The sequence below is a fragment of the Gouania willdenowi genome, chromosome 10, assembly GCF_900634775.1.
Source record: "Gouania willdenowi chromosome 10, fGouWil2.1, whole genome shotgun sequence".
NCBI lineage: Eukaryota > Metazoa > Chordata > Actinopteri > Blenniiformes > Gobiesocidae > Gouania > Gouania willdenowi.
This window is the reverse complement of record NC_041053.1, coordinates 25,780,360-25,807,812: the sequence shown is the minus strand read 5'-3', so window position 1 is coordinate 25,807,812 and position 27,453 is coordinate 25,780,360. Positions and strand designations below refer to the sequence as shown.

Here is a 27,453-nt window from a genome sequence, read left to right as displayed (position 1 = left end):
TGTCTGACTTCATGACCTGAAACACTCACAATTAATGTCCCATATCATAGGGTTAAATCTGTGTTAGTAATTCCTGTGGCTAGTTGAGAAATGGCAAAGATGGAGGAAGGTATTCTGGTCACGTAGCGGCTAAGAGGGAACATGATTACCCAATTACCTTGCCTTTCCAATAAATGAGTAATCAGTTCAAGGCTGATCTCTGAACTGATGTCGTTTCTACCTCGGATGTTTCATTGTGCTGAGAAAGTTACAAGTCTAATTCAAATTTGGACCCTCTGTAACACAATATTGAACAGATGTTGTCTCTGAAGTTTTGCAATTTTTTTCACCAAAATTAATAATTTAATTTGTGAAAACTGTTAGGTCAAACATTAAAATGCATCATATCATAGCCGACCAACCAGATTAAACGTAATGCACGGCGCCAAAACAGCATTAAATGCTGGTAATTTTCCTCAGTTTTAGAGTTCATGAATTTAGCAACATTTAGAGCATGATACTTTTTCTTTTTATAATAATTTAATTCATTGGTGTTGTTTTATTTAAAAAAAAAAAAAATCATTATTATTGTTTTATACAGATTCCTTTGTGGAAACAAAATTAGCTTCCATTTGTGCAAAATTCCTCATTTTTAACTTTATACATGAGATGTTTACTGTAGCCAGTGGCTATCCGTACGGTTGCCGTGTCAATACACCGACATTCTATTCGTATGCAAGGCAACTTATTGGCCAGTTTAGGTCACGTGACTAAGACTAAACATAACCCTAACCCTAAGACGCTACGTATATGTACTTCGTACATAACCATACCAATAGCACCAGGGTTGTCCATACAAATAGACACTTTCTTTACTGTATCCATGGAAACTGAGCTACTTATTTTTTGCACATCAGTATTTCATGTATAATTTGCTTGTACTTGACTAAATTTCAATCAAGAAACAGTACTTCTACTTGAGTAGGATATATCAGTACTCTTTATACCTCTAGCCAGGGGTTATCATTTTTTTTGTTTTTAGCCCTCATGGCCTGTTTTTATTTACACTCTTTCTCCTTAAGTTCTAGTTCATTTACTCGTCATTAGTTTCTGTTTTGATCCCTTGTATCAACTCTTGTTTTTGTGTTCCCGGGTTACCCTGGGAACACAAAAACAAAGAGTGTCTCCTCCTCCCAGTGATGTCAGTGTGTTTGGGTTGTGAGTGATTAGCTGCCTCATGTTTAGCACTCAGGTGTGGCTCGTTCCCAATCTCACTATTTAGCTGAGCGTTTGGACACAGAATCTGTTTCGTTGTTGTCTCATGTTTTTGCTCCCGCTTCCATCCAGTGGCATTTTCCCTGTCTTCAGTTTTCCCCATGCTGGCCTACTTCTGTATTTTGGTTACAATAAACCATGGACTGATATTAAAAAGATATACCTGCATGCAACACTCCACATGTGATAATATCAATGGTAATGCTGGCTAGCAATGTGCATGGCTTCTACGTTTCTATTTCAATACAAGTGTTAAATACATGTAAAGACTCCCGAAATAGAAACTTTTGTTTTGTAGCATATACGGTATACATTAGTGTTTCTCAAATGGGGGTACGCGATGGCACTACAGGGTGTACTTAAGAGAGAGTGAAAAACTAATAAATAAAAGCATAAAAAATATGGGGATTTTAAATTATGTATTGTTAGTTAAAAATGATGTGTCACAAAATGAATCATAATAATGATAAAAATGATCTTGATTAGAATATAAACTGAAAATACAAGGGTCAGTCTTGGTACCACACCAGTTGAGAAATGACCAAAAATTATAAAAACTATAGAAATAAATCTATTCTATATCCTGTCCTATGGTTTTTTTTTTTTTTTTTTTTGTATTCTGAACAACATGTTGTATCTGTACAAATGGGGTACTTAGATTCAGAAACAAAACTAAGGTACTTGAGCCAAAAAAGTTTGACAACCACTGGTAGACATAAGGGGTGTTGAAAAAAAATTGATTCGAAGATATATCGCGATATTACGTCGCGCAATTCTCGGATCGATTCTTAATGCATCCATATCAATTTTTTTAAATTAATTATTATTATTATTTATTTGAACCTTTATTTAACCAGGAAAGTCTTTTCCACTACAGGAAACATTGTAACTGCACAAAGAAGTGCACTGAAACCTGGGCATGTTGACCAGTTTGTGTGTTTTCAATACAATCTAACAAGAAAGTACTAACTTTCTGCATTTATTTGTTGTTCTAGGCATATACCTCAATTAAGTTGCACTAAAGCCATGTTGCACTAAAGTCAAAGTTGGTTTAAAAGCCACAGGCAGATTGTATTTAATTTTTTTATTCTAAGTTGTTGGCACGTGGCATGTTAAAGCCAATGTTTGAGTGTATGAGTGTAAAATATGCCAATAAAATATATTTCATACATAATGTTCTCATGAAGGTGTAGACATTTACAGATTGTCACATATGTATATATATATATATATATATATATATATATAAAATCGCAATAACTGCCCCTACTTTAATCGGGATATATTGTGTTGTATCGGGATACGAATTGTATCGCCAGATGCCAGGCAATATACACCCCTAGTATACATGATATATTTCTGTAGAACACTACTTTAAATTGGAATCTGGAGAGAAACTGGAATTACCTGGAGCGCAGTCACTAATCATCTATGTAAAGAAAAGCTCAAAAACAGTGAGAGTGACAAAGAATGACAAAACGGCTATAAAATCAGCAATCATACTTAAAATGAATTGTGCATATCATGTTGACAATGGTAAATAACTCAGTAGACCAAGGAAAACAAGCTCTATGAGTGACAGCTAAATAATTTACAGGTTAAAGAACTCCTACATAGATAAATAATTGACAATAATTTTCCCTCTATTCAAGGACTAATATTCTTGACTATCCTTGGCAATTACCCTCAATGCAGTGTAATTTATGTGTATTATGACGATAATGGCTAATATATCATTGAGCTGACCACTAAGTGTCCTTAGGACACTGGCTTAACTTCCATTTTTTCATTGCATCTATTATTGTCTTCAAATATCGCAGAAACAAAATGTATACAGTTATATCCACCTATTTCTTTTTTTTGTTGCGAAAAAACCAGTTTAACAAGAACAAAAACTCACCAACAAGACTGCTGTAAAGCTAAATAATTACATATAGTTAACATATTCCTAATGTCACCAAATGTTGGCAATCATTGCTATAATCATCAAATATAATCATAAGCACTGTCGTGTTGCATTGTATGAATAATGATAAAGATCAACTAATAAAGCAATTTGAGCCAATGTCTTGTTTCTTGAATACTTGTATTGTCTGTGGCGGAATGATTCTAATGCATCTATTCTGCCCTCGTAATTTATATTGTATATTCTTAAGATTGGATCCTCTAATAGAGGCCTGAGAGTTTTCATTTTCACCCTCTTCCTTGACATGACATTGTTTAGAGGTGTAAAACGGTTAGAGACTATTTTAACCACTCATCCTTGGACCAGGAGTGAATCAGGTGTAATTTGCGAGTGACTGACCTCGAATTCCCACTAGATGCGTCTCCGCTGCGTTACGGCTCCGATCCGGTTTTGCGCCGCCGTCCGGCAATCCCCACGGGTTGCGTTTTGAGTGCATCACGGCGCAGTCCGGTCGGACAACTGACGTCACGAGACCGAGGAGTTTTTACGAAATTTACATTATTACGCAATAACTTAAAGGTATGTGTTATAACCCAACAAGAAACAGATAAACAAGTCGGTGTTCCTAATGAAGGAGTACAACAAGGTTCGACTCTGGATTTGTCTCTTCACAATGTAGCCTGTTTATATTGTTTTTGTTAGATTTTCTATCTGTTTAGAGAGAGCTTTGCTGATAAAATTGGGGGTAACATTACGTTCAGTCGCATTTTCAGTAAATATTTTAGTAATATTTTATTTTAGAACAAATTTTATTCTCACATGTACAAGTACATACACAAAAAATGTGTTCTTTGCTCCTTGCGAACTGGTGACAAGCCTGCTTCCTTAACCGTTACCGCTACAACAGCCAAAATATGTTTCTCATATCGGCCACAGTTACATGATATTTTTCAATTCGGAATTAATTTTTCCCAATTGAAATTTTCTGCTTAATGTTTACATGGAAACAGTAATTCTGAATTGAATTATTGAGGGTTGGGAAGGGTTCTGATTGGACAGAGGGAGAACACAGAAGACCACTTAAGAATTTTTTTTTAATTCTGATTGTAGTTTTGAAGCAGCAGCTCGACAATACTATACTGTTTCGCTTTCATCAGCTGAGCAGGAGAAGGGAAATAGGAACTAAATGAAGCACAGTAAAACTCTGGAAAACAATAACTAAGAATAAATATTTGCTCCCTGGTAAAGATAGTAGGTCTACAATGATAAACTTGGTGATATTACAGCCTGTGCATGCAATACGGGGCCGCAATTACGCTGTCTCCAGTATATGTCTGAAATGTTTCCAGATGTTTCCGGGTTTTAGTATCACCCGTCCTGGTGCGAGGCTTCATGTCCCCGATCGAGCCTGTTTTGTTTGCTGAGTGTGTGTGCAATGAGTCTTCCGGTGTCCATGTGAATGTCCGTATGTTTATGCTTCCGTCCATCCACTCCATTCATTAAATCCATATCTTCTAAGGATCTGTATATATAAAATAGTCTCAGCTCGAGTCCGGGCGGCCATCTTGGATTGTCATTTCATTATTCTATTCGGAATTAAAATCAGAATAAACCAGTCACTTCATTCAGATTCAGGTTTATTTTGGAATTAAGTGTTTCAAAGGTCAGTTTAAAGAGGATTTGTTTCTGAATGAAAGGGAATTAAAGCTCTCGTGCAAAAATGTCCACTGTGATCAAAGTAAACAACTAGTGCTAGAAGTTACCATGCTTAACACATTCAACACCAATAAAACAAGAGCACGACTGATAGCAAGACACAAATCGTGGATAGTCTTGTATTGTGCCAACTGTGTTACGTATACTCTGCTGTGACTCTGGACAGCTGAGTGGAGAACACGTTCTACATGGTTGTGTAACAGTTGTATGACATCTCACCTTTGTCACCGGAGTGTGTGTTTTCAGGGTTGAGCGTGTCCAGCAGGTGGATGGAGCTGGTGGGATGAGTTTTGCTGCGGTCGTCCTGATGATGGTCCGCTGAGCTCAGGCCGTTCTCGTACAGCTGGCTCTCTCCGTGCCGCAGGTGCCAAGTCAAACCTAACAGGTGGACGGCTGCACACCGTACCAACACACAAAGATACACACACACACACACACACACACAAAAAAAAAAAAATAGGCCAAAAAGAGATCAGTATTTAAACAATCCAAGCAGGTGTGTCTGAGTTTCTTGCCATGTTCATATTGGAGTAGTGGATATTTAGCAAATGTGGAAAGAACATATACACAGACACAACATCATGCACACATTTGTGCAGTTTGTGCTATTATGGTTGTGCTCATGACACCAGAAAATCCTAGAGGTGGGCAATTAAGGCAGATCTTCATAGCCTGATCCCACGGCTGGTATTAAAGCAAACACACTCTTTTATGCATGACTAATGACGCTTTAAAGCTGCTGCCGATTCACAATCCATATGGGCCTTTAAACAACAAAGGCTCATGGAGGATGCTTGGTACGTAGTAGTAAAAATGTTTACAAGGACAAGAATTCAACATGCCGTTATATAAAAACAAACCAACACCTGTCCATTAAATAAATTGATTTGTGTTTTGCAGGCATGTCAGAAAAAATGTTAAATAAAACATTCACCTTGCTTTGACCAATCATTTGTGATTGCACTATGAATCTGTGATTATTATTCTTTAAAAAAATATTTTTTTAAAAGGCAACACTCCTTTGGTGATAGCGAGAAGAAAGCAAATGAAATGAATCACTGACGTTTCTTTTGTTCTGACACATTCGGAAGATCAAACGCAGGCAAATTCTCAAATCCCAAAGTTGCTGTGTGCTGGTGGCAGTCAGAGGACGCCTGCTGCATGCAGATCAAGGTAAGAAACTTCTAACGACATCAAACATCTTCACTGTCTGTCCTCTGTCTGCTGATTGGCGACGTACAGAAAAAGCACTTGACACGAGCTTCTCAATGCTTGCACAAAATGGCTGCTTAGACAAAAAAAAATCCACAATTAAGCAGCACAACCTGCGAAATCCCACAGAGACTCTTATATTAAGGTGCGCTATTTATTTTAATATATCATGCATACATACACATGTACACACAGTTGTGCATTCACCTATGCTTAATTCCCAAATTAAGAAAAATGGCTTATTAAAATTCCAGACATTAGGATAGGACTTTTTTCTATTGAAAAAGGCGACGAAAACATTTTTTACTATGAAAAATAATCTTTCAAATCATCAAACAGCTTTGAGACAAGAAGCCAATGTGGTTCTACAATCAATTCTGACTCATATAGGGAGGATCAACGTATCACACGTTTCAGCTTCTCACTACACTGTTGTTGGTTTAGTTATGTGCCACTGCAACAATACGAGTTATTCAAAGCAGAACACCGATGATTACAAGGACCATGAGGGAAACATCATGCATCGTTTGGTTCAGACTAATTGAACTGTCAGCCTGCGATGGGATCAGACTTGGACATACTCATATTCTTTACATCAGTGAGAGTATGAATCACTCGTACTGATCTTTACTCTGCATCTGTATGCGTCTTTTGTTTGCCTGGTGCTGTTAGTGCACGATTTTCAAAAATAAAGAGCAAAACTGAGAGTAGTGGCATATTGATGATTAAACTCATTCATTTAACTGATTGAAACAAGAATCACATTCCACTCCAGAGTGATTTAAAGACAATCCTACTTCGTCTCCCTAGGTTCCGGAACCCATTAGGAACTCCTTTCTCTCAGCGGTGGCCTCAAGGTTAGAGAAGTGAACGTGTGATCGGAAGGTCATCAGTTTAAACCTGCAGGAGAGCTGAGTATAGGAAAGGTGAAAGGCACCACCTGGCCCAATCCTAATCACCACCACTGTGGGACTCTGAGCAAGGCCGTTAATCCTCCGAAAATACTTGGCTACATACTGCTTCTTGAGTATTGGTTTAATGCAGAAGAGAAAAAGTCTCTCTTTGCACTAGATTCCAACTCAGGTCCTCTATGAGAGGCCTGGGAGTTTTAGTTGTTCCTAGCACTGCACACATCTGGACTGAGGTTTCAGGTGTTGTTCCTGGAATCTGTTTAAGCCACTCTGCCAATTTGGGCGTCACTGTCCCAAGTCCTCCTACTACCACGGGGACCATGGGGGCTTTCACCTTCCACATCTACTCCAGTTGTTCTTGGAGCCCTTTGACACTTGCTCATGTTCCTTATTAGTGACGTTAGAGTCAACTGGTTCCCACTGGACCTCAGCCTTGTTGTTCTCAACCACCTTTGGTGGTGTGTCCAATGGGGATTGGGGCTTTTCAGTCCATACTGGGTACAGATGTTCCTCTATCTTACACTGTGCCACTATGTGCTGGACCGTCTCAGTGGTCACTCTGCACAGCCTGCACCATGGGTCTGACCTGCTGTAGTAGACCCTGGCCCCTATGGCTCTTATCAAAAATATAATTTTAGGCCTAAAACTTAAAGTTTGCATTTACCATCACTGTTTGCAGAGCCATTTATTTTGCAGTGGAGGAAATAAACCTTTCACAAATTATATATCTAGTATCTGTATCATTTGATCTCTGGTTCTCCAATCGGTTCTCATGTCCTCTCATCTCAATTGCATTTCCCACACCCCCACCCCTACCTCAACCAACCACGCGCCCTTATCATCACACCTCAGTTAGTGAAGTGTTACCTACTCCAGTCATGACTCTATTGCAACAGTCCTTAGAAACTCTGTTCTTCTCCTCGACTCCACTACATACCTCCTCAAAAGCCCCTTAGACTGTACTTCTTTTGCCTCAGCTCATCAGTGTCCTTCTTCATCTCACTGTGACTCTTGTTTTACGGCTGTTGACCTTTCACTAGAACACTTAGCATCCGGAATGACACCAAATACAAGTAGACACATGGTTAAATGCACAGTCTGGCAAAAGAGGCAATTAGGACGTGGGAACGAGATGAAGTGACGCTGAGACAAAGAATAAGTATTTGTCAATGTTCTTACACTTTCGGAACCTCTGTGTCTACATTTACATTTGTTGTTTTTCATTTGACATTAAGATTACTCGAAGTAATTAACAAGTACAAGCAAAGGGCAAGTTTGTAGCTCATATTAGTCAGTTTGTGGGGATACAGCTGAAAAGAATTAGGCATAACAATTCATTCTGATCTCTGTCTAGACATTTGGGTTTTGATTATGTTTAAATAACTGCTTAGCAAGTCTAGAACCCAATGAATTTGTTTGCCACTTGCGCCAAAGTCAAACTCGGAAGGTGCGAAAAACAAAGCTGATCACAACTTGTTTTTTGTACAGAGCCCACAGGAGCAATGGGGTCATTTGAAATTTGATGACATGTCTGGAACATCAGACCACAATGTGCCAATAGTAGATGTTGGCTTAGCACTACATTTTGTGAATCTACTAGGACACAACGATATATATATATATCTACCAATATATATAATTATATCAATACTATCAATATTATATCATCAATATACAAGTGTGCAAATTTAGGTGTCATTTTTTCTTGCAATATTTAGAAATTGTCTAATTTTCAGAATTTAAAAATTACAAGAAACAGTTAAGCTTTAATTCAGAATAATTGTAAATAAATGGTGGACACTGACAATGCCTTTGTTCCAGCTGTTAAAAAGAGCTAGATTGTATAATTTGCTCTCATACTGAAGAAAGTTTATTAGTAAAAGTTTTGTTTACTTCCACTTATCAAATACTGTAGGTATGTTGTTCACAGAATAGGATCCCATTCATCAAGCACATGTCTAAATGTAGGTCCAACAATTCTCTTCGTTCCATGCTTTTCTGGTTGGTTTTTGTCAGCATCGTAATGGCCTATTTCTCTGGTGAAGACGAGGACACAAAGTTACCGTGCATGACCTCATTTGAGAGGGATCATTCCAAACATGTGGTTGTAAGAAATGTTCAGTTTCGTTTTGTCACCTGGCAACTACAAAATGTGCAGACAAATTTGTTTCACTGCAATCCCCGAAGTAATGAAAAACATTATTTTGAGAGATAACAAGTATCCTGAGTATGGCATAGTCTAAACACAAATTACTAGGATCTGACCTAGCTTTGCCTGAAGGTAAATACAATCTGCCTCTGTTTACAAAGTAATGTCACCTTTGCCTTCAAATTGTTTACAGGAAGCAAACACTTTTCTATTTTTGAGTTTTTGATTGAAAGTAATGCTGTTAAGGTACAGCTCCTTATTTACATTTTGCTACAAGGACAACCGGTGCTTTATATTTTTTTATTTGGAAAGGGTTTGAGCAAAGACGCCTCATTATTCCCTTCCTTTTTTAACGCACAATATCTAGCATGTTCCTTAGTCTTTGTCTTGACACATTGAAACCAAATACACTCACACAGGAACCCACTTAGACACAGCGTGGAGTCAGTTATGTGAGCAGCATGTGCTCAGCATGAACCTTCACTGTCACTCTTTTTCTCTCGCTCGTCTATCCATCTCCCTCTCTTTCTCTGACCATCTTTTCCTCCCATGCTCCTGCACAGACGCACATACCATTGGAAAAGCTGGAGAAAGACTCGGTGAGTCCAGTCATTATAACCGTTGAAGGAGCATCAGCTCAGCAGCAACAATGAGGAGCAGTGCAGCGAGCTAACAGGCTGTGGCCCTTGCACGCAAGAATCATTGATCAGTGTGACAGTGAGATGACTGCCAGAGGTAATAGGATGGCACTGCTGTGAGAGGGTTTCTTACTGTACCCTCGCTGTTGGATTCCCTGCAGAGATGCGTGTTGTGTATGAGGAGAGCTGAAGAGACGAGTGAGGGGTGTGGGGGAGAAGGAGGTTAACTATTTAGGATGAGGCTTTATTGTATTGTATTGTACTGGTTTATTTGAAAGGGGACAGTGCAATTTCATATAACCTATGAACAAACATGGTTAAAAAAAGCCAGAATTAGCCAGGAGGCTAATTTTCATCTGTAGTCCCCTGGCCAAGATGTAAAAAGGCAATAAAATACAAGCATGACAATACATGTACAAGTCAATAACAACAATGACAGTACCAGTTACAATATTAAAACACACAAAAAGCACGTGTTCAAAAGGCTACGTTATCTAGTACAATACAATGCAGTGCAACATGCTCGACTTTTAATGTTGGCAGACGTACATGTTAATAAGACAAATTTTCAATTTTTTCATAAAGGCCTTGTAAGTGGTTAGCTGTTTAACCTCCTCAGGTATTGAGTTCCACTCAGCAGTGCCCCTAACTGACCAGGCCGAGCAACTGAAAGCACTCCTGCGCAGAGGGATGACACAATCGCCCCTTACAGAGCCTCGAGTGACGCGCTCAGAGCTGTTTCTTTGGCTGAAGATCATGGAATGTAGAAAAATTATTGCAGCTTCAGTTGACATTTCATTTCGGATTGAGCGGAAATTTGCTAGATTAAACTTGATATTTTTGCATAATTTGTCAATATGGGCTTTAAAGGAGAGGTGAGAATCTATTACTAACCCAAGGTATTTGTATTGATTTACAATTTGTAATTTTTCTCCAGCAACTAGTATGTCAGGATTAGATGAGGCTCTATTGGTTTTACTAAAAAACATACCTACAGTTTTTGAAGTATTTAGCTGCAGGCAGTTCTCCTGCAGCCAGGAAGTGACAAGAGTCATTGCTTTGGTAAGTTTATCTGCAACAATGTCCTTGGAGCGACCGTGAACAAATACAACGGTTTCATCTGCATACATCAAACATTCAACTTCAGAGCAGACAGTCGGCAAATCATTAATATAAAGGCTAAATAACAGGGGCCCTAATATTGAGCCCTGAGGAACCCCGGTGGTTAGCCTAAGAGACTCAGACTTTATTGATTTATATGTGACTTTATCAAGTTTATTCAAACTAGTCTGTAAAAATCTGTGAAAAAACAGAATTAAAAGCTGTATAAAATGAGGTTTTCAAGGCAACTGTGATTGTAAGTGACGCCAAAGTGGAGTTATTAAGTTATGTGTGGATCATGGCTCAGTGGTAGTGGGTCATCCAATAACTGAAGGGGTGGGGGGTTTGAATCCCGCTCTATCCAAGTCATTGTTGTTGTGTCCATGGACAAGGCACTTTACCCGCATTGCCTTGTATGAATTCTGCATGAATGTTGGTGGTGGTCAGAAAGAGTGGCTGCGAAATGGCAGCCACTCTTTCTTCAGTATACCCCAGCGCAGCTGTGGCTACATTGTAGCTTACCACCACCGGAATGACTGATGTGAGTGACTGGGGTGAATGAATAATGGTTTCTGTAACGCGCTTTGAGTCTCCTTGAAAAAAGTGCTACATAAATCTAAGCTATTATCATGTGCTTTTATTTTTAATGTGATATCGTTTCCTGTTAGACCAGAAGTTTATTTTGAAAGGACTTGAATGCATGTAACATAAATTGACATTAATTATGAATGGAACGATAGAGAAAGTAAACAAGAAAATGGAGATGAAAAGCTGTTCAGAGTAACTGGGAGAGTAATTAAAGGCTTTAGCTATGGTTGAAAGTGGGAACAAGGTCTGTTTTAATGTAACAAAATGTGCGAGCCGATGCGTCGTCCAACCAAAACAAAAATGGCGGTACCGGAGAAGACACGCACTTGTTCATTGAAGGTAGCTGTTCCCCGTAACCCTCGTCCTTTATCTCGGGCGTGACCGGACGGCAGCGTGTTGACAGATCAAGGAGGAAACACTCGCCGTGACATCAGCGGCAGCACCACACACACACACAATTCTTAAGGTAAAAGGAAAAAAGATATTTGTTTGTTGGAAAAGCACTTTCTGTATTAGCGTTTGGAATTTTAAGTTTAAGAAAAATGTGAGTGGCAGAGTGTATTACTTTAAGTTGATGTTATTTTCATGTGAATGAAGAATTAAACGATGCACTTTTTTTCAGTAAGCTAGGCCTATGTAACATAAATCTTAAATTCTGTTGGTTCAGGAAGGACACAATGACAAGCTGCCGGCTCCTACTGCCCTTTTATTTTTTTATTGAATGCTACCTCTGACTCTGAGTGCATTATTTTGTACTTATTCTTACTTTAACTTTATTTTGGAATTTTGAGTTGAAGAGCAATAATCATATAGTGCAAAGTTAAGGAATTCATGTTTTTTTTTAAATTTTAGATATGTAAATCAACATGTATAAAATAATTTTTAGTCAATTAATGGGGAGATAATCAAATCAAATTGAACTGGAAAAATAAATCGTTAGATTAATCGATGCATCAAAAAATAAATGCTAGATTAATAGTTTAAATAATAATCGTTTATCCCAGCAGATGCTAATTTTGGTTGTATGGAAAGGGCTAAGCTAATGTTTTGATCCAGCTCTTACGTTTGTTTTGGTGGCAAATGTTATTAAAGGAGAACAAGATTAAAAGTCAGTAATTCATCAGTCATTTTGACCCGACGTTACTGTGATCATAGTTTCTCTTTGAGAGGTTTTAGACTTTAACAGCAATTCAAAGACGTACAGGCAAAAAATATAATCCCCTAACCACCCTGCTTGGATAGCCGTATTTTAAAGCCTGTTACTGAAGCTGGTAGACCAGGCAATTTTGCTATAGCTTGGTTGCGGTTGTTGCCATTGTTGTCCCAGATGAATGTGTATGTGTGTTTCACCAGATTGGATAGAAATGATTGTGCCTCCTGTGATGATTAGATTTCACACATGTTAGGAGAATGGGTGGGAGATGGAAGTAAAAGAAAACAGTGTATGTGTGTGTGTGTGGGGGTTGTGTATCTGTGTGGGTGTGAGATCTTTGTGCTACACATGCTGCAGGGTACAATTGAAGTGATTTGCTGTGAATACACTGTCCTATTGATAAGCATTACAGCTGAAGTAGCACTGCAGTTGGTTAAAAATGATTTATCAATACGCTCTCACCAGCAAAAACACACCCAAGCCTGACTGTCAAGGTCTCGATTGTTTACAGACACAGTGCACATGCAAAACCACCAGCCATCCGACTGCTGAAGACCACAGCTGGCTCTGCCCACAAGCAAACACTTTCATGGGTGTCAGTCATACAAAATAGCGCGTAGTTTAGCATGTACAGTGAAGGCAACCTACTGCTCAGCCAAGTTCTGCATAGATGTGTCAGCTTCTAGCTAAGCCCCGACTTCTAAGGAACGGGTGAAAGAAGAGCTCGAAGAGAGACGAGCAGAAGAAGATAAAAAGGACCGAGTGGGGGCAAAGAAAAAAGAAAGAGACAAATGGAGGAAAACAAGTGTGAAGGAGAGTGAAGGAGAGAGACTTCACAGCCAATAAAACAAATCTGTGTCTAAGTCAACTTTCAGAGTAGAGGCTGAGAGCCTGGGGGGTCCACCTGCCCTGGCGGCTTCTTTCCCTGTCGACCATTGCTTCACTCAGACAAGAGGCACCAAAGTGTTTTTGTTACTCTCCCTCACCAAATCCTTGAAAGCAACTAATATTGTTGTCATGACTGTTTGATTGTGCGAAAGTGTGTGTATGTGTGTGCGTGTGTGTGTGTGTGTTTGTGTGTGTGTGTGCGCACGTGTTTGTGTTCCTGTACATAGCTGCTGGCATTTTCCTCTGTGTCAGTGCTTCAGTTTGGTATAAACCTGGGGACTCGTCACATGTTTGACCTTGCTAATCTGGCATAAAAAGTCTTGTTTGGATAACAGGAAAAAAAAAAGGGTAAAGAAAAAGCGGGGGCGGTGACACACTTCTCTTGCAGCAACGGATGAGATTTTCTGAGTTTCCTGGTGTTTATTTACCAGTAAAACTTGCTGTCACGCATGCTTAGTTAGACGTGGTAGTGACAGTCCACCAGGTTCAACAGATTTAAGCCTCCTGCTTCACGCATTTCGCTCTTGTTCTTTCATTTCCAATCACTGCGCCTCTTTCTTTCTGTCACAGTGCCCATCTGCCTCTGCCTCCCATTTGCTTGTCTTGCTGATCTAGTTCCTCTCTGAAAGCTGAGTCATGTTACAAGGGACAGAATAGTGTGAAATGAGCAGGAAATCTTTGCTGTGTTACATGTACCCCGGCAGTCACCACCCAGAGGTGAAATACTACACAGTCACTTGATTTATTCCCTGTTAATTTGTGCGTAAGCCTGTTACTCATGTGTGCAAGTGAGTGTAACAGATAAAATGAAGGGGAAGAAAGAGTGTGTAAATGTGTGTGACCGTGTGCAATTTTATTGCAGCCCCTTTGACCTTCTGGAGACATTTCACCAAAGGGCTCTCTCACCATTCAGAGCTTTCTGACCACATTCCGTCTACCCATTTAGAACAAATTTACCGAAGGCTGCTGGAGCTGTTAGGGTGGTTTCTGCAAAGGCCAGTGGGTTTCTTAGAGCTGCATCAGACAACCAAAATAAAAGACTGGAAACAAAGCCAAACCGGACCAATCAATACAAATCCCAATGAGGCATGAAGCAGCTGGATGAAAGGAGCTGGGGTTGAAAAGGACACTGGAATACACACGAGTGCACGCACAGAAACACACCTGGCCAACAAGCATGTAAGGCTCATTGACTATATCTTTAACTACATACTGTAGCTAGAAATATATGGCAAAGCAAAGAATACGTGGGTGCAGTGTACTCGGAGTGTGCTATATTTCCATTGTTGATGCTAATTACACAAGATGTTTAATTAATTGTCTAAACAGTGAAAATGTAGACCTGCAAAAGCCAAATTCCTGTAAATTCTGAGCTACAATTGTCCAGTAACAACCCCCAATTACTGTAAAGAAAATATAACAATAGCGTAGCACACCGCACTGGGATTAAAACACTATGTTTGACCCCTTTTCTTGTGTCTGTGTGAACTGTGCTGAGCCAGATCACTCTTAATAGAGAGGCTTCTAGTTTCCAGGCACTACTGGACACAAAGGTGTTACAGCCTCTCTTACGCACTCGGCATTGCTGAGTAGATAATTGGTTGCCAGTTGCCCTCCTCGACAGAGCCACACAATGAAGAGAATTATCAGGGATCCCTAAAAAAAAAAAAAAACAGGTGACCACCTGTTCAAAAACTTTCCTTTGGGGAATGGAGTAGTTCCATTAACGCTCTGCTAACTCAGCACTTCAACAGCTTCATCGCAGCAGCTATCAACCGAGTCTGACATCACCTTTGGCCTGTTGCCCACCACCTGCCATCAGAGCACACTGCATACCATATTATACTTTTTGTGCACTTTTCTGGGGTTTCTATAACTATGCATTTAGGCTATATGCTAATGAAGGCACCATGGTGCTTACAGTATGGTTGCAGATTGTTAGAATTATCGCTACCACTGTACCGTCATTTGTTCTGCTTATGTCTCCTTTGCCACCAACAAAATGATGGAAAAACTGATTTCAATAACATTTTAAACTTTATACACTTTACTTTAATTTGCTTCATTTGCTTTGGGATTTGCTCAATTTTTGTTCTCCCATTGGCCCACTCCTAAATGTTGCTTGTACTGTGGGTACAGACTAGTGATTTGGCAAGAAAGATTAAGTGGGACAAAGAAACCTTTAACTACAAAATGGATTTCAGTGTAACGTTTTTCACATTTCAAAGTGGATTATAAATTTACAGTGTACTTATAATCATATTTTTCTAGCAATTGCGATTGATTTGTTTTGTTTGCCAGCTTCAAATAAAAAAATATCCAAATTGATTTCTTCCTCAAACTTTTTAATGCATTATCTGCCCTGCTTTATTTTGAAGGGATTATGACTTTGACCACAAAGCAATAACAAGTTAAGCAGGAGACTGTATAACTGCAGCAATGGGAACATACTGTAGATCTGTGGTTGTTTAAGGAATTGTAAATATTAATTTACCAGCCCAAAAACAGAAATGTTCACTTCCAATTATAAACTGGATGATATATTGCATCATTGTAAATGTTTTCAGTCTTTGCTACATAAAAGTGAACATCAGAGAACCGATCTCATAAAACATGTAAAAATCTTTAAAAATCATCTTCTTATGCAACAGCCAGACAGTCCTTAATTTACATATACCTAATTAGTATGTACAGTATGTCCTCTGCTAGACTTATTGCAGTACTGCATCTGTTGCTGCTACACATCTTAGTTATCGGAGTCTATACGATTGCTCATTTCAATTCTGTTTTTTTTAATTTTTGGTGTGTCCTCGTGTACTAAACATGATTTAACGACAGAAAAACGTTCACAATTATCACATTATTGCTCTTGGGTTACAGAGCTAACAGAATGCTAATGCTAAATACACACAGTTACAGAGTTTGCACAAAAGAGCCAAGATGTGCATTAAGACAAAGACATATTATTGTTCAGCGGCTGGAAACCAATCACAAGATGGTGCTTTGTTGTTATCGCTACGTGGGAGTAAACAGTTAGTTTTGCTTCAGTGAGGAATTTCATTGGAGTTACAGGTCAAGGCAAGAAGTGATGTTGGTGACCATACATACGCCTTTTGATTGATTTTCAATCCAGTTTTCAGCTTCTCTGCATCTTTTTTTAAACATTTAAAAGAACACAAATTTCAGTTTGATTTAAAAGTCAAGAGTCACCATTAATTTTTAACTTTGGCTACTCTGCTTATTTATTTTATTTAGTCTTTTGGTAAAATGTAGCAATTAGAAATGCACACTAAGTATGTTTTATGTACTGGTTTTCAGGTTATTTATCTGGGTTTAGTCGATCACTTTAGGTAAGAATTCCTAATTATTTTTTTTTCTCCATAATTAAAAGAAAATTTCTATATTTTGAATGTTTATTGAGGTATACTTAAGTTAATATATATGTGTGTGTCTCTGGATCTCTTATTGGAACATTTTAGGTACAAAAAACATTGTCCATCAAAACCAAATAGGAATAATTCCTTAAATAATCAAATTAGACATCTTTGAGTAAATTTTGAGTCACAGTGTCACAGTTTTAGAAAACTAAACCCTACTAATTACTTGGAAAACTGAAAAAAAAAACCAGATGGTGGTTTGGCATTAAAAAAAAAAAAAAGTTTTAGCTGATCGTGCAGTGCAGTATAAATGTAATATTGAAAAAGTCATCCCAACCAAAGGACTGCTGTTCATTCCACGCCACTTGTTTATCACTAAGAGTGATACTCCTTAACTGTTTTACAAAGCCCTTTGTCTCACTGAGCTGAATAAATAATATCATAAATCTTCTGTCAACCACACCACGTAGTTAATGAACAAAAGCAGGATTGCTAATACATCACTGTCAATAACCAAAACATGCAGTGTCTTGGCCTCGCATAATCTCAGCTTCGGTGACAGCAGGCAGCAGGTGACAACTCAAGTGTTTACACCGTAACCTCTCCTGCAACTCTCCCAATGTGACAGCAGATGTATCAGCTGAAATAGTGGAAAAAAGGATTTTAGTTCCCTATGCTACACATACAGTCCGTGGTCACACGTTGACTGTCTAATGTGTTAAGAACAGCAGTAGCAAAAGTATTTGTTATCATTCACAAATACTTGCCTTGATCCGCATACTTTTAGTTCTAAGCGTTTCCGAGTGTTACATCTATTAGGCAAGGCAAGGCAAATTTATTTGTATAGAGCATTTCATACACAAGGCAACCCAATGTGCTTTACATGATTAAACATTCAATTGTTTAAAATCAATACGAACAATTAAAATCACCAGTAAAATCAATTAAAATCAATTAAAATCACCAGTAAAATCAATTAAAATCATCAGTAAAATCATCAACAAACACATTACATCAACAACATGACCAAAAATCTCTCTCTCAATCATATGCAGTAGAGAAAAAAAGTGCCTTTAACTTTGATTTAAAAATGTTCACATTAGATGCTGACCAGCTCTGCTGGCAGTTTGTTCCACTTCTTTGCAGCATAACAACTAAAAGCAGCATCACCGTGTTTACTGTGAACTCTGGGCTCCACTATCTGACCTGTGTCCATAGATCTGAGACCTGCTTGGTTCATATCTGACTAACATCTCACTGATGTATTCTGGACCAAAACCATTCACAGATTTATACACCAGCAGCAGAACTTTAAAGTCTATTCTGAGGCTGACTGGGAGCCAGTGTAAAGACTTTAAAACTGGAGCAATGTGCTCTGACCTCTTTGTTCTGGTTAAGACCCGAGCTGCAGCGTTCTGAACCAGCTGTAGCTGTTTGATGCTCTTTTGGGGGATTCCTGTCAGAAGACCATTACAATAGTCCAGTCTGCTGGAGATAAAAGCATGGACCAGTTTCTCCTGATCTTTCTGAGTCATTAAACCTTTCACTCTGGAGATGTTCTTTAGGTGGTAGAAGATGTTTTTGTGATAGATTTGATCTGACTGCTGAATGTCAGATCTGAGTCAATCAGAACACCAAGGTTTTTGACTTGGTCTTTAGCTTTTAAAGATCGAGACTCAAGATACTTGCTGATAGCAGTCCTCTTTTCCTTGTTACCAAAGACAATCACCTCCATCTTGTCATGGTTTAGTTGAAGGAAGTTTTCACTCATCCAGCAGTTTACTTTTTCTAAGCAGTCACACAACATCTCAATGGGACCATAGTCATCTGGGTTCAGTGATAGATATAGTTGTGTGTCATCTGCGTAGCTCTGATAATCAACCTTACAGTTCTGTAAAATTTGTCCTAAAGGAAGCATATAAAGGCTAAACAGAAGAGGTCCAAGAACAGAGCCCTGAGGAACCCCAGAGGACATTGGTAATCTGTCAGATTCAAAGTTTCCAATGCTTACAAAATAGCTTCGCTCCTCCAAGTAGGACTTAAACCATTGCATTACTTTTCCATTTAGTCCAACCCATGTTTGCAATCTGTGCAACAAAATTGTATGATCTACAGTGTCAAATGCAGCACTTAGATCCAAAAGAATGAGAACAGATACTTTTCCTGAATCAGTGTTCAACCTTATGTCACTGATCACTTTGATAAGAGCAGTTTCAGTGCTGTGATGAGAACGAAAACCTGACTGAAATTTATCAAATATTTTGTTGAAGGTTAAGAATTGACTCAGTTGGTTGAAGACCACCTTCTCAATGATCTTGGCCATGAATGGAAGGTTGCTGATTGGTCTATAGTTAGCCAGTATAGAGGCATCCAGTGTTCTATTTTTAACAGAGGTTTCACAGCAGCTACTTTCAGGGATTTTGGTACGGTGCCTGATTGGAATGAGCAGTTAATTATCTGACACAAATCAGTGACAATTGACTTTACAACAGGGTTTTGTGTCAAGGCAACATGTTGATAGATTTAGCTGCTGAACAGTTTCCTCTATTTTTTTTGGGTTCACTGTAATAAACTCTAACATTGTAGTTGACAGGGTGCACGGTGGATTAGTGGTTAGCACGTCCGCCTCACAGCAAGAAGGTCCTGGGTTCAAGCCCTGGGGTGGACTTGGGTCCTTTCTGTGTGGAGTTTGCATGTTCTCCCCGTGCTGCGTGGGTTTCCTCCGGGTACTCCGACTTCCTCCCACAATCCAAAAACATGACTGTAAGGTTGATTGGAGTCTCTAAATTGCCCATAGGAGTGAATGAGAGAGTGAATGGTTGTCTGTGTTGCCCTGTGATGGACTGGCGCCCTGTCCAGGGTGTACCCCCGCCAAGCGCCCTATGAGAGCCGGAAATTGGCACCGGCAGACCCCCGCGACCCTGTTAAACGGGAATAAGCGGGTATGAAAATGGATGGATGGATGGATTGTAGTTGACTTATCCCTCAGTGGTTGAAGCTGTTCAAGCGTTTTGTGATTTTGCTGGTTTGTTCTGATGTTTGACCTTATTGATTGTATTTTTTCATTGAAATATACAGCAAATTCATTGCATTTTCCAGCTGACAGTAATTCAGGGTCTATCTGATCTGGGGGGGTTGTGAGCTTTTCAATTACAGAAAACAACGTGCGAGAGTTGTTGACATTTTTGGCAATAATTTCAGAAAAGTATTGCTGCCTTGCTATTAAAAAACTGTTGTCAAAATGTTGTCTTTCAGTCTGAACTACCAAATGAACTTTCACACTGACATACTTTAATAAGCGTGTGACGAGTTGGCGGTGAGCAACGGGCTCGTTTTTTCGGTTGCCGAGCAATGCAGTCGGGGTGGTCGACAACAGTGAACAAGTATTTAATTTATGATAAGCTGCAGAGCGCTGACAGACAACGGCTGGGAGGACGTTTGGAGGACACATCCAGATCAAGAGGGAATGACTCTACTCCTACACTATTTAATCTGACAAGCACAGAGTGTTATAAAGGAAACAAAGATACATAATAAGTCGTTTGCTGGAATTACTTAAAATGAGCTTATTCGTCAAGAAATGCTTGCTTTGATCATGTATATGCAGCAACCAACACAGATTTGGGTTGAACGGGTTGAGCTGGCCAACAGAAAATAAATACACGTATGTATGGCATATATATAATTGTAATTTGAAAAATCTGTTGCTGCCTTAATGTTCATTAGAATTGACTTTGTAATTGTAAATGCCATGAAAATTCTATAAAAAATATAATTCAACGCAAAACTGGTAAACAATGGAGTAGTTCTACACATATGTAGTCAGCAATTATTAAAATATATTTAATATTAAGCTTTCCTACACCAAATCAATCATTTGATGAGCTTATTCATCAGAAATGCTTGCTTTGATCATGATAGCTGGTATATTTATAATTGTAATTTAAAATAATGTGTTGCTGCCTTAATCCTAATTAGATTGTAATTGAGTTTAGAGAATTGACTTTGTAATTGTAATTGCAATAAAAATAAAATAATAATATAGAGTTCTATGTACAGTGCTACACATATGAAACATATTTTAATAATTGTTAACTACATATCATGCTTTCTCACATTTTACCAAATCAATCGTTTGTTGGAATTACTTAAAATGAGCTTATGCGTCAAGAAATGTATTGCTTTGATCATGATAGCTGGTATATTTCAAATAATTATGAGCTACCAAAATAGATTTGGGTTAAACGGGTTGAGCTAGCCAATAGAAGATAAATACCTACTTGGATAAAGGCTAATTTAGTTGGGTTTTTTTTTTTTTTGTTTTTTTGTTGTCAACCTTAACAACAAACATTTGTCGTTCCAGCTTTCAGAATGGGCGTGCAATTTTGCCGTTAATTCGCTTAACAGAGCGAAATTGAGTTTGGGACTAGTTGGGGAAATAAGGTCATAAGAAGGTGACACCACAGGCACTGGAAAAAACATATTAGGAAAATAATCAACAAATTTATCATACTAGGAATGATCATTAGCACTAATCAACACATGTTTTAACGCGGTTGGAGGCACAGCAACTTTTGACCTCTTGTGATTAATTTGCAACTTTTTAGAGGGTTGTCGTCAAACTGTGAAAGTAAATTTAGCGGAAGAAGAAAAAGGGGGGGGGGAGCATCAAAGTAATAAAGTTAAAGCCACTAACGAGTGATTTGACTCCTCATGGAAGCGCCAGGCTCCCCTGAAGCTGCTCGTAATGCGCAACACAACTATAAAAGAAGCCCCAGTGTAAAGCACACGCTGGCTTTGTTTCTCTGCTTTTGTATCGGACTAAAATGTGATTCCAGGGTGATTATCTGATTGCAGGGTGCTGCGGACTCGTTCATTTCCCTTGCGTCACAAGCTTTCCTACGTTGCCGTGGTGATGATTCTCTTCTATGAGGAAAAATATCCTTCTTTTTCAGCTCACATTTGATGATTGTAACTTAAACTGAAACAGAAAATTCTCTAACTTTTTAGGACGTTGTGAGCGAGCAATAGCTGGCAGGGTTGGGGCCAATTATAATTGTAGTCGCGCAATTGAAAATTCATTAGAATTAATTATAATTTTAAAAACCTGTTGCTGTCGTAATCCTAATTAAATGGAAATGGTAGATATTTGTTTTTTGTGTATTTTACAGTTGATTTAGGACCCGTTACCATAAGAGATGCTAACTCAAGAGGAAGGGTAACTTTTTTTAATGAAAAAAAAAGAAAAAATAAAGGAAAAAAACACAACAAAAGAGTAAAAAAAAAAAGAAGAAAATGTGATTTTTTTTTTAATTAGGTAATTTAAATCAGGCGCAGTAATTTTGATTTCATTGTCATTAATTGTATTTAATTTTCTGAGCATGTAATTGTATTTGGGAAAATGCTGGTCACTTTAATTAATTTGTAATTGAACATGGGTAATTGAAAATGTAACTGTAACTGAAAAATGTAATTGACCCCTTCTCTGATAGTAGATATACGCATTACAGAGGCTGAACCTAAACGAGGCTTAAAATAGAAAATTACGAGTTGTGTTGTCATAGCAATAATCCACAAGATTACAGGTGAATTCTTTATCTGCCCTCTATCTCTCCTTAAATGCCCCACTCACGATCATAATGTCTGCTCCTCATATCTGATGATCGTGTTGTGCTTAATAACAAGCTAGGATTGCGGGAGGGAGGGGTACATTGGGGGATAAACAAATTAACAAAGCTTTTCACAGCCCCTGCCACACCAGGGGTGTTAGAGGAGAGGAGAGAGGGCAGTAAAGACGGAGAGAAGGTCTGCCTTTGCACAACACAACAGGGTGCAAACGCTGCAATCACTTACGCACATTATCTCTGCAATCATGCATCCGCACTTTGTTGTGCTAATTGGAAATCTTAATTTGAAACAGTAATATTGCCTCTTTATTTGCTGAGTTACTAGTTCAAGTAATAATACTCAAGTCACAAAACTAGCACACTGGTCTTAAAGAACCTAGTTAAAAAAAAAAAAAAACTGCACCTCACAATTTTATGTGTTTAGTCTAATATTTCTGATACGCTCAAGCTTGTAATAGCACAGGTTAGGGAATGCTAAAAAAACCTTACCCCAAACAATAAACCCCAATGCTGCGTTTTGAGTGATGACAACAGGCAGGGTGGAGTTTAGATGAAGAAATAATAAAATAGAAAAAAGCTGCACTGCTGCGCTAACTTGGTGTCTACTTGGGAAAGAATCATCAAGATAGACAGATATAACTATTATCAGTTATTACCATACTCTTATGTTGACAGTCTAACCACATGTGTCAAACACAAGGCCCAGGGGCCAAATCTGGCCCTTTAGAGCATCCAATTCGGCCTGCAGCAGAAAGCAAAAAGGTCAAAGAAACCATGAATCATTGTGTATATTACCAACTAATTCATTTGTAGATATTGTATCTCCAAAATAATTCACAAATTCAAACTCCACAATATCAGCAGAGCTCACATTTTCCACATGCTTTATCTCTAATTGTTAAAATAGCTTTCAATTCTTCCAAAAATCCAGCAATTTTCAACAAATTATTCCACAAAATAAAATAAAAAATTGAAAGAGAAGATCGTGCAGGGAATGACATTTATCCCTTAATGCTTTGATATTATCGGTACCGTTTTTAGCCCCTGAATTAAAATTAGTTTGACACCCCGGTCTAAACTGTAAATATTAGATAATTTACGTATGCAGGGAAGATAAAAAAAGCTTTCACTTGCATCTTGAAGTTGTATCAAGATAATAACAAATTTAGCATTTTGCGACTGCATTACCAAGTAAAAGATAATTGTTAAAGGTAGGGTGATTTTGAATCCGCCTCTACCCCCCTCGCCCCTACCCTCTGTGCTCCATCTCACTCACATGCATGCACACAGCTGCTGCAGAAGAGGAGCTCAGCTCATCGCTTCTATTGTGTAGAAACTCAATTGTTTCATGTCTCATTCAGCAGTAGGTTAACAATAAACTTTACCATTTTATATGTAAAAAAAAATGTGACCTCTGTTTTACTCTATTTTTTTTCTCCATTGGTCAAAGTTATTACAGATTTACAGCTGCTACAGTTGATGGATTGTCTTCATTCCTTTTTCAGAGCACATATGATCTTAATTTCTGTCAGAAGATAAAGACAATTTCAACCAATAACTTAAAGTGTATCTGGAGAAAAATCGCCTACCCTAGCGCTAAATGCTTCTGATAAACATAGGAATAAAGTGCATTTATTAGCATATTTTGTGTGAGATTAATGCATTAATTCATTTTGGATTACATTTTCATAATAAAAGTTATTTTTCAATAGAAATGTAATAAAACGAGTGACTTGTTGAAAATCAATAAATCTAGTAAAAGTCAGTATGGTGAGGATGAAAATGAGAAAATGAAATACCACTGGGGCAGATTTCCCCACTGCCCCCGTCACTGATTGTTAATGAATTCATTAAAATGACTGAATCATTATGTAATGAGAGAACCTAATCATCTAGTGGCCTGTGTCTCAACCTTTTCCCCCATGGACAGAGACATTAGGCCCACCAGCAATTTCATTTTTCGAGTTGAATATATTTTATTTAGATGGCTGACATATCATCTATACATACGTCCCATACATCTTGGTGTGGTTACCATGGTGACATCAACACAAAGATCAATCATTGCCAAACAGGAGTAGAGCATGACACCAATTAAAAGGTGATGTCGTCTTTAAGTCATCATTCACACCACTCACTAATGCACTAATTACCGGCGCTGGGACATTAATGGAATAGCATGGTTCAGTCTGGGGATTAATCTGCATGGTTTCTTTGTGTGTGTGTGTCAATGTGTGAGTGTGATTAATGCAAACCCTCGTCTGCTCCGTTGCGACCTTGAGCACCGCCACAGGAGGGAAGTGAACTGGCTGGGCCGAGGTGGAGGGGTTGGGATATCTGCACTTTGGCATAGGGTTAGGAAGCAGAGGTGCTTTGAAGTTAAGGGGGAAATGGGAATAAAGAGCAACCGGGCCAATCGATGATTGTGTTTCGGAATTTGACTTGGACAATCTCAAAACAAAATGTTCCTGAATCTAAAAAAGTTTGCTCTTTTTTTTTTTTTTTCTTTTCTGTACTTGCTGTCGAAGGTAAACACTACATGAAGTAGGGGTTGAACGACTAAATTAGACGATGTGTACTTTATGCACTAGTTGAGTCGATGACGTCACCAAGAGCCGAAGCCGAGCCGAGTGCCGGTGTTGTGCCAAAATCTGTGAACCAAAAAAATTTGTGACCGCAGGTGGCGACAGTTCCAACCCCTGCAGCTTCTGGACAGACATTTACTGCCCCTTAAACACATTTGTAATTCTTCTCCAGTCTGCATTTACTTCACCCACCGAGCTCAAGTGTGGAGAAATCAAAGCGGGTGACACAGCACCCAGCTTAAGTATAATGGTGGTGGCCGTGAGCAGACGAAAGGAGTGAGTGGGTTTTTACCTAAATCTGGTATTTGGGATCAACGTATCTAAGGTTAGGCCAAGTAAAAAGTTTGCTCTTTAATAAAAGTTTGAATTGTCCCAAAGTTAATATGAATCATAAACAGAGCAGTTAATCTGCATTCATGAGATACTTGGAAATGGGATCCGTGCATCTGCAGCTACAGTCTCTGGTGACATTTCCATTCTGTACTCAAAAAAAAAAAAAATCTAATAATAATACTCCAAGTATTATGAGTACAAGTCCTATATTAAAAACATGATTCATTATTTCATTTCAAAAATGATTTTTCCTGTCTGATCCTGATTTAACTCTTTTAATATTAATTCTTTCCCCAGCTTTCATTTAATATCTCAATCGCTGAGCCTGTTGCAGCTTTTCGCTTTACCTCAATCTTTTGACAGAAATTATTTTTCTAAAGCTGCAGAACTTCATGATGGGACCTCACAGGCTTGATCCTGGCAACTTTATAAAGAATAATACGACTTATGCTACATAGTGAGGTGTTTCTATATGGAAAGCGGCACAAAATTCATAATTATGCAGTGTTTAAAAAAAAAAACACAGACCATAGGCAGTTTTTTTTTTTAGGTTTTTTTTAACTTTTTCTGCAAAGGTCAACACTACAAAAAGTGCAATCTTTTCACGACAGCAATGCATGTTTTGTTATTGCAATTAAATAAATTATATAATTTTATAGCATAATTGTGACCATCCGCATCCCTCCCTAAGGATGGGTAAGAAACACTTTATTATAGGGAGGATATAAAAAGATATTGACCATGCCCCACAAAACTGGGATGGATGGATGAATGGATGGAAGAATTGATGGATGGATGAATGAATGGTTGGATGGATGGGTGGATGCATGGATGGATGGATGAATGAATGGTTGGATGAATGAATGGATGGATGCACGTATAGATAGATGGGTTAAAAGAAAAGCTCAAGTTTCTAATAATCATCGAATAATTACCACTTTTGTACAGCTCGGGTCATGACAACTAATTACCAACAGAAGATCTTCCACAGATGGTGGTTGTAAAATGTGTTCTTTCCCATTAATTATTCTGTAATCAGATTGCTCCTTGCTATTCACCAGTGTGTTTAAGCGATGTAGCTGAGAATTCATCTGGAGCAGGTTCAAACTTAGATGACTGATGTGAGATATGTACGGGCTACTCACCGATTACATATGTGAGCAGCAGGGCCAGTGTGAGGGTGAGGAGGGAGGCGGATAAGGCCGTGCACTTCCAGTTGCAGCAGCGGTGAGGTTTGTTGAAGGTAAACAGTGGTCTGGTCACACTGCTGCGAGGTAACGGGCGGGGTGGAGGTGAGTAGACTGTCCCAGACGTCAGGGGGTATCCCTGCCCGGCCCCCGACAGAAGCGCTGAGGACCCGGAGCCTTGCTTGAACAAAAAGTGTCTGCAGGTGAAACACAGAGCGAAAGGCAGGGTTGGGACAATTACATGTTTCAGTTACAATTACGTTTTCAATTACCCATGTTCAATTATGATTACAATTACAATTACTTTTCATCCTCAGAAAGTCAATTACAATTTGGTTCTCAATTACTAAAGTTCAATTACAATAAATCACAATTACTGAGTATGAAATAAATAACCTAGTAAAAGTAAATCTTCCTCTAATGTTAGCTTTCTGTTAGCATCTCTTATGATAACGGGTCCTCAATCAACTGTAAAACACACTAAAAACAAATATCTATCATCTAATTTCTTATGTCTATTGGTTACCATGTTGGGCTTACTAATCAATGAAAATATAGGCTTTGATATTTTTGGTGTGGGCGTCTGAGTCTTTTTTTGTCAGTATACCCCTTGAGTATTATCTTTTTAAATGGCAAAATGTGTGAAAGCTTGATATGGAACATATTCTATTAATTGTTTAACTACATACTGTATGTGTAGAACTGTACATAGAACTGCAACTTGGTTCCCCAGTTTTGCGTTAAATAATAACTGACACTTTGTATATAATTTCCATGGCAATTACAAGTCAATAATGTAAACTCAATAACAATGTAATTACAACAGCA

At 38.4% G+C, this 27,453-nt stretch overlaps 1 protein-coding gene across 2 annotated transcripts in view; it reads right to left on the bottom strand.

The window, feature by feature from the left end:
* The window catches only part of tenm1 (teneurin transmembrane protein 1), a 254,688-nt gene that overhangs the window by 137,183 nt on the left and 90,052 nt on the right, over nt 1-27,453 (bottom strand). For both annotated transcript variants that reach the window (XM_028458823.1, XM_028458824.1), the window contains 2 exons: nt 26,584-26,822; nt 5,096-5,269 (listed from right to left, as the gene is read on the bottom strand). In XM_028458823.1, coding sequence (XP_028314624.1) covers nt 5,096-5,269; nt 26,584-26,822 — 413 coding nt within the window. The remainder of the gene's footprint in view (nt 1-5,095; nt 5,270-26,583; nt 26,823-27,453) is intronic.